The sequence below is a fragment of the Humulus lupulus genome, chromosome 4 (assembly GCF_963169125.1).
Source record: "Humulus lupulus chromosome 4, drHumLupu1.1, whole genome shotgun sequence".
Taxonomy (NCBI): domain Eukaryota; kingdom Viridiplantae; phylum Streptophyta; class Magnoliopsida; order Rosales; family Cannabaceae; genus Humulus; species Humulus lupulus.
Window position 1 is genome coordinate 244,736,446 of NC_084796.1, and position 8,785 is coordinate 244,745,230.

The 8,785-nt window shown below is 34.1% G+C and overlaps 1 protein-coding gene across 1 annotated transcript; it reads left to right on the plus strand.

The window, feature by feature from the left end:
• Window positions 1-5,485: 5,485 nt before the first annotated feature.
• On the plus strand, window positions 5,486-7,793 carry LOC133831502 (uncharacterized protein At2g39795, mitochondrial). Its single transcript, XM_062261834.1, has 3 exons — window positions 5,486-5,672; window positions 6,350-6,696; window positions 7,329-7,793. The coding sequence occupies exons 1-3, from the start codon at window positions 5,559-5,561 to the stop codon at window positions 7,492-7,494; spliced, it is 627 nt and encodes a 208-aa protein (XP_062117818.1). The 5' UTR covers window positions 5,486-5,558; the 3' UTR covers window positions 7,495-7,793.
• Window positions 7,794-8,785: the final 992 nt, after the last annotated feature.

Genomic DNA, 8,785 nt, shown 5'->3' on the forward strand with positions numbered 1-8,785 from the left:
ACGCCATCTTGAATGACGTCTTCAGCAGTTGGAATTTCTTCAAAGACAAGAGTCTCATCCATAATGGGAGCATCAACAACATGAGTAGGAATAGGATCATTATGAGTATCATTTGTCTATATTATATCATCTCTTTAAAGAGATAAAGGAATGAAAATTCCACCAGATGACTCCCCTGTTTCAAGAGATGGAGTAGAAAGTTTCTTAGCAATATCAAAATCCAGAAATTTGGCGGTTTGAGATTCAACAATTCTAGTACTGCGAGTAGGACAATAAAATCTATAACATTTTGAATGATTGGGATAACCAATGAAAAAACAACGAACTGTTCTGGGGTCTAACTTTTTCAAGTTAGGATCATAAATCTTCACTTCAGCTGGACAACCCCATACACGAAAATTGTTCAAACTAGGTTTTCTACCAGTTCATAACTCAAAAGGAGTTTTGGGTATAGATTTACTTGGAACTCGATCCAGGATGTAAGTAGCAGTCAAAATAGTTTCACTCCATAAGAACTCTGGCATATTAGATCTACTCATCATACTTCTGGTCATATCCATAAGAGTACGATTTCGTCTTTCAGCAACTCCATTTTGTTCAGGAGTACCAGACATAGTGTATTATAGGGGTGAGCACGGTATGTTTTGGGCGGTTTGAATACTTTTTAATACACCACGCCACAAGTGCGGTTTAGTAACTAGAACACACCATGCGGTGTGATTTGGTTGCACCAAACCGACCAAACCAAACCATTTTTTGCGGTGTGGTTTGGGCGGTTTTCCACGGTTTGTGTTAAAAAATATGTCATAACAAAATTTAAATTTTAAAAAAAATACTAAATCATTAGTTCATAACAAATCCTTAATAAGTTCTAAACAGCATCACAAGTTATCAATTAAGTTCAGTGAAACACAAAAAAAATATACAAGTCTCCCATATTGGGTAACTATAAAAAATGGTATATATGTAAAGTTTATTTATTTTTAATATATTTGTAAGTATGCGGTGCGGTGCGGTGCAAACCAAAATTTCACACCGCCAAACCACGCACCGCACCGCACGGTTTAGCTCAAATACAAACCATGCCGAACCATTACACTTTTGACACCGCGGTTTGCGGTGTAGTATGGTGCGGTGCGGTCGGTCACCGCGGTTTGTCGGTTTAGATGCTCACCCCTAGTGTATTATGCAATTATACCACTATCCTGTAAGTACTTAGCAAAAGGCCCCATATGTTGTCCAATCTCAGTGTACTTGCCATAATATTCACCTCCACGATCCGAACGCACAATCTTGATAACTTTTCCTAATTGTTTCTCAACCTCAATCCGAAATACTTTGAAGCTATCTAGAGCATTCGACTTTTCTTTAATCAAATAAGTAAAGCCATATCTAGAAAAGTCGTCAATAAAAGTGATAAATATTTCTTCCTACAAAGAGTAGTAGAATAAGACCCACTAATATCGGTGTGTATAATATCTAATAGATTCTGACTGTGAGTGGCACTTTTATTACGAGTTTTGATTAACTTCCCTCGAACACAATCAACACAATTGTCCAAATCAGAAGCATCAAGAGGAGGAAGAATATCAGCTTTAATCAATCCATCAACTCGTTCTTTGGAAATATGACATAACCGTTTGTGCCACAAGAGTAAATAATTTCCTTGATACGAGATCTCTTAGCCACAGTATTCTCAACATTAAAAGAGGAAATCAAAGGAGCCAAAGATAATTTGCAGAGACCATCAGAATAAAAATAATATCCAATAACTTTGGAATGTCAACTTTATAATTTGCATAAATAAACGAATATCCTTGTTATCCAAAAGCGGAAGCGAAACTAAATCTATCTTAAAAGTAGGAACATAAAGAGTATTGTTCAAAACAAGCTTAAAAATGGACTTGGACTTGGAGTATTGTTACAGTGAGTGAGTATGTTCAATGGAACGAACAAATACCCAAATAAATTTATGTGATTTAAAATTTTCAAAAAATATTTATTATGATTTAATAACTGCAAAAACTGTATTAATTCATTAATAATTATTTTTTGACATAAAAAAATTAATTAATAATCACAGAAAAATCATAAATAAAATTCTAATGAATTTGGAAAAAAAATCATCGAAAAACGTTGCTTGGAAGTGTCGCACTCGCTCCCACTCTCCGCTGCCGAGAGTGAGCTTTGCACCAGGAGGTTGCCTTCAACCTCCAACCAGAACCTAAGATTAGGGGTGGCAATTCGTGTAAACGTGTCAAATTCGTGTCGACACGATTATGACACGACACGATTAAGGTAAACACGAACACGACACGATTATTAAACGTGTCAAAAATACGAACACGAACATGACACGATTATTAAACTGGTCAACACGACACGAACACGATAACACGATTATGACACGATTAATCATAATTATACGAAAAAAATCATAAAACCTATGTAAAGTATTCGTGTTATCGTGTTTGACACGATTATGACACGACACGATTATTATATGGGTCAACACGATTATGACACGACACGATTAAGGTAAACACGAACACGACACGATTATTAAACGTGTCAAAAACTCAAACACGAACACGACACGATTATTAAACGTGTCATGTTCGTGTTTACTTTAATCGTGTCGTGTCGTGTCGTGTTGTGTCATCGTGTCGTGACCCAAATTGCCACCCCTACCTAAGATGGGTAGCACGACCCGGTTCCGTCCAGCCAGGTCGGAGGTGGTTTTCCAGCCAAAAAATGCTTGAATTCAATGGGAATTGTGGGGGGTTTTATTAGAATGGAATTTATAATAGATCTGTGAAGTTTATTTAGAGAAAAACATAAGAAATTAAATGTAGATCTAAGAGATTATATTAGAAAAAAAAGTTCAAATATTCGGGTAAAATAATGTGTAAATTGCCGAATCTATACAAAATTAAAGCATGACATATCTTCCACAAACAATAATTAAATTTGGAAAAATAACCATTAAATTGAGATATAACAATTTTTCAATTTCAAAATTTATGAAAAACCCCAAAAATTTCAAATACAAAATTTTTCATCAATATGTAGCGAAATTAATCATATAATATATGAACAGAAAGGTAATTACGAGGTAAACAAAAGCCCTAATATTTTAGGATCTAACGATAAAAATTTCAACATAAAATAATAACGAAAATTATTTAGGGTTCATCAATGATTAATCTCAATTTAGGTTAAACAAAAAATTATAGGTCCTAAATCGTATACAATTGACAATCTGATACCACATGTTAGATATTCATACAATATCTTATCAATAATTTTGCATACAATTTAGAACACAATAAACAATTAAATAATATAACAAACATACCTGATTCATCCATGGAGAAAACGTGAATTGTTGGTGCAATACTAACCAACTAAGCCTTTGTGACAGTCAGAATCCCGTGATCCGTAAGGGGAAAGACCGGGTAAGCTGTGCAATCCCACACCGCTTGGGGAAGGTCAAGTGTAATGATTCTAAGACTGTGTAGGTATGGGACTACACAGTTGAAGAGGGCTTAAATGGATTGATGGGTACTACCTATATCAGGAAGATGCGTCTTCTTTTCGGTAGCCCATCACTTGAGAACTCCAAAGTTAAGCGTGCTTGACCTGGGGTAATCTAGGGATGGGTGACCTCCTGGGAAGTTTTCCTAGGAAGCATGTGAGTGAGGACAAAGCACGCTGAAAAGACTCGTGTTGGTTTGTGGGGCCAGTCGTCATTCCAGAAAGCAGCCATAGTGACATGGGGCGTCACAGCCTTCCTCCCTAGGACATCTATTTCTGAAGCAAATTATCAGACTACAGAATAGCGATGAGACTATTCATATATATATAGAGTTAGGGAGGGGACGTAGCTTATTATATTAAACTAGTTGGACTGGACATCCTCATCAAAGACTTCATTTACCTAGAAAGTCCACACTTCTGCCTCAACTAGACTAGTATAGATACTAAGCCTATAAACAAGATATCACTAAAATTAAAAATTAAATGAGCTAGATCAGCAAAGAACTATTTATTAACTCATATTTTATAAAACATTAAAATAAGTAAATAATGTAAGCACAAATAAAAGTCTAACATTATCTGTCACCGACAGGGATGAGCAAAAAATCCAAAAAACCGAATAAACCGACTGCCCAAACACCGAAAAAACTGAAGCCGACAGAACCAAAAACCGCTGAAACCGCCTTGGCGAAAACCAACATTAAATCGGTCGGTTTATAAGTTGGTCGCAAACCGACCGTACAAACCGAAACCGACCGAATATGGTTAGGTTCCAAATTTGTGGATATAACATTGTAACCATGTATTTAGGTTTTCAAATCATAAAGTAAAAATCTTTAAGTTAATAAATTAAATGAATCAATTTCATATTAAAAAAAAACTAAAAAAATGGATTCCAATAATCTATATTTTTTAAACTTAAATTTCCTTAAAAATTATTTTAAAAAAATAAAGTTCGGTTTGGGTGGTTTTAACCAACCGAACTGCGGTCTAAATCGGTCGGTTTTTTTGGTGTTGTAAGTAGGTCGGTCGGTTTTTGGATTGCACCAATCCGAACCGAAAACTGAAATCTGGATTTTAGAATAAAAAAAAACCGCCCAAACCGACCGATACTCAACCCTATTCGTAACAGATTTAAAAAAAAATAGTAATAAAAAAATATTTTTAATAAGATATAACCAACTTCTTCTTTAAAAAAAATATATATATTTTGTAATTATCCACTAATTTAATCACATCCATTCAGTTATAGTTGAGGTAGATTCTCAAGCTTAATCCATTGATGCCTCTTATTGTGGAGTGTTTCTCTAATATATATTTTGTATTTGCAATAGTTTTGTTTATATTCAGTTTAATTATAGTCTAGGGAGAACTGATTAAATTGGTTATTTCTTTGCAAATTTTGATACTGGTTAAAAAAAATTGTATTTGATCATCTATTAACTATTCTCTCTATTTATTTGAAGTTTTTTATGCTAATTAATCCCACATTTATTTTGTAGAATTAACTTAGAAGAAAAGAAACTTTAAATTTTACCATATAAGATTAATAGACTTTATCTTGATAAAATATATTATTTTCAAATTTTATTGATTTAGATAACAATTTAAATAGAATAATATAAGAACATGCAATTCTTGTAAAACTTTTTTTTAATTATCTACTAATAATGAAATACAAAATAGTACTTAATAACGACTAACAGCGAAGGTTAGCCATATTCATATTTTGAGATTTAATATTTTGAAATTTAAGTGAGTCATATTTTGAGATTTAATATTTTGAAATTTAAGTGAGTCTTAAAAATGTGTACACATATTCCTATACAAAAATTTAGAGTAATAGGATATTCATATTTGCTTATAAGTTCTACCAAAATAGGTAAAAATGTGTATAAAAGTATACAAAATTTATAGACAATAATTTTTTTTATTTTTCTTTTTGGATTATTTATATTGGGAGTTAAATAATACGGCTAATTGGAAATAGGCGGTGATTGGCGTGGAGGGGAAGAAGAATGCAGAGAGTGAGCAAAATCATTCAGAAGGGTGCTAAAGCTCTTCAAGATCTAAACTTGCTCAAAGTTTTGCAATCTGAGATTACCCATGAGCTCTCTTCCAATCCCTTTCAGGTTCTCTTTTCTATTTCAGTTCGATACTTTACTTGCTTAAGATTAGTAGTACCCAGAAGAACAATATACGTCTATGATTGTACGGATTGTTTTACTTTTTTTTCTGGGGTGTTCTTTATAGGAATGAATTGGGTTATATATTTGTACCCTTTAATGTTTTGGGGATATGGGGTTGATATTCATCTCCAACAATGCACTCTTTTTCTAAAATAAAATTGCAGCTGGTGAAATTCATGACAATAAATTTTCTTGATCCATATATGTGCATTCATAATTGCCTACACGCACAAACACACACATACATATATATTTATACATTGTAAAACTAAATGAAAATTGCACTGCGTTGTTGGAGCTTATAGTTTCACATATTGCTATGTATGCCACAAATGATTTGTGTATAAACAGATGTTTCAAACAAACACAATGTGGAGTTTAATTTTTGATGGGGACTGTAACCACAGTACTTCTATATGTTATGCTTAGCACACTTTGAAGAAGTAAAAAATAAAAGTTTAAACTATTTTTGACAGTTCTCTTTGCTAGCTAGTTGGAGGGAAGAAAAACATAACCAAAGTGTGTTGATTGTTGGAGTAGTTCAATAATGCAAATGCCATGCCTGTTAATGTTAAAATGTAATTTGTGTAAGTAGTTTGTTTGTACGTGGTTACATACAGGAAGTGAAAAGTGGTTCTTTGGGAGATTTTGTAATGGACTGGGATTCATGGCAGTCTCAGGATGTGGTTCTTCGGAGAAAATGTGAGACAGGTGAGGAGGTTGCTGTCTCAGCGTTGCTCGGTCCATTGCCCTTTAGTAGGGAGACAGACACAGGTGACGGTATGTTTCCACGGAATGTTTTGATGAAGATATGTGTGAAGAAGCCTGGATTGAGATCTGTGTTGCAGTTTGATTGTGAAGTTTATAACAAAGGCAGCAATGGGTCTCAGTTCAACATCCAAAATGCCTATTATCTTCAATCTTCATCAGCTATCAGCAGTTCAGACTATAGAGGCCCCATATTCTGGTAAAAATGTCATGTGAAGAATCTTAAATTTTTCGAATAAGTAGCACAAAAGTTGCATATTATAACAGATCTTTTTCCCAAGTTTTTTTATCATACCATGGTAGATAAATTTACGATGTCTAGTTTAGCAGTTCGTTGATTGATCTATGACCGAAACATAGCCAAAGATGCATATACATAGGTAGGGAGAAAAGCAACAAAGCAAGAAAAATGAGTCCATGTCCTGGGGACTTTGTTTTAAACCCTTTTCTTAAGAAGATGCAAGTTTTAGGTATCCGAGCACCATAATTACTGCATTCTTTACTTTTAGTCATGGCCATTTGAAAGGAGATGTGGGTTTCTCTCTAAAGTAACTGGTGTTCTAGTGTGTGGCTCTCAAATGATGAATTTCTACAGATTCCACCTGCAAAGAAGTTTATTGTTCACTACATTCTTGTCTCTTTGTCATGTGAGAAATTTTTATTTGACACTGACTGATCATCTGAATTACTTCAACTGAAAGGAAATGGAAGATTTGGATATGATGCTGAGTGTTGAAACACTATTTTTGTTTTTCTTTTTTAGTAAACTTTTTGTTACTTTATTTCATGGTGTGGAGGTTGCATACATTTTAACTTATTCACTTATGGCAGTGATCTGGACCATCGGCTCATTGGAGCGTTCAAGGACTACTTAGTATCCAAGGGCATCGGCGAAAGCGTGACAAATTTCCTTCTCCTCCACCTCCACAAAAAGGAGCATGGCCAATATGTGAACTGGTTAAAGAAACTCGAGTCCGTGGTAACTAAAGATGAGTGATCAAAATTCCCTTCTCCATTTTGAACATCGATGAATCTATTCTCTTTAAACCATACACCGCCAATTTTTGTACGGAGGATGTTGCAGGTAAAATATATGAGGAGATTATAAGTTGATTATTGATAAGAATACAAAACTTTTTTATATGCATATGCTGACAAATGATAAAAAGAGGTTATAGTTGGTTTTGTTCTTAGTTCTTACAATGAAATTGGAGCTAGTTTCCTTTATGTTTATGTTTGTAGCATAGACAACATTTACCTAAAAATTGATCTTCTTGGATGGACTTGTAGATTTAATTGAATGAAGTTTTGGTCATACAAATTGCTAACCTTTTTTTTTTTTTTTGTAAAACACTTGTGATATCTGATAGGCGTATGGTTCCAGTTTAAAATTTCACAACCCAACTGGAACTTAAGAATTCAAAAGACCTGTTTTAAGGTAGAAAAGAAAGCTGAAACATGTTTCTTTAGCTTTCTGTTCTTAAGATAATGCATATGGGATCCAACCCAACTACTTGTTTTTGGTTATGACTTGTTTCATGAGTACCAAAATACTTGGAAGTACCCCAGAGCTACCAAATCCACACTTATAGGTCTCACTCTTTTCATGACGAGTAATGATATGTGCTCACAAAATATGCACCAAACCAATTCACACAGTGTTATGTGATTGTGTGTAATATTTTGATGCATATTTTGAGCACATGTCATCTGTTCATGATTGCAAAACTCCTTAGCAATGCTTTACTTTCTTTACTACCAATCTCTGGAAATTGATGCATGACAGGAGCTATCTTTTCTTTTTTCTTTAGCTCTTTTGTAACTTGCACCTTTTTTGTATTCACTTGGGTTTTCTTGTGAATAAGGGTCTTTGGGCTTGTCTTTCGGATAACAAACTCTTCCTGAACTCGAAGAAGAGTGAGTCCTTTTCAGAAGTGAATAGGCTTCAGATTTCCAAAACAAGATAAAAGGACACATAGTTGTTCTGTCCTCTCTTGCCATGGATTGGCTTTCCACCATTACCATTATCTTGCTACTTCAAAAATCCTAGCAGTTGTTTCTCACTTTCTCTTGGGACCCAATTTAAGCAATGTTATATCGGTATTCAAGTGCTTATCAGTAGGGTTGTGCATTGGGCGTGTTAGGCGGGATATAAGAATTTTAAATCGGTTTATGTCATAATCGATTTTAGTTAATTTATATTCTACCCAAATAAAGAAATTTTTTTAACCGTCCAACATTTTGGAGAGGTTGGTCGGGTCAATCCGCCCAAAACGTTATACTTTTTT

Coding starts and splice junctions, on each gene's coding strand:
- LOC133831502 (XM_062261834.1), top strand. CDS start 5,559: ATGCAGAGAGTGAGCAAAATCATTCAGAAGGGTGCTAAAGCTCTTCAA. Junction 5,673..6,349: donor TCTCTTCCAATCCCTTTCAG/GTTCTCTTTTCT, acceptor GGTTACATACAG/GAAGTGAAAAGTGGTTCTTT. Junction 6,697..7,328: donor TATAGAGGCCCCATATTCTG/GTAAAAATGTCA, acceptor CACTTATGGCAG/TGATCTGGACCATCGGCTCA.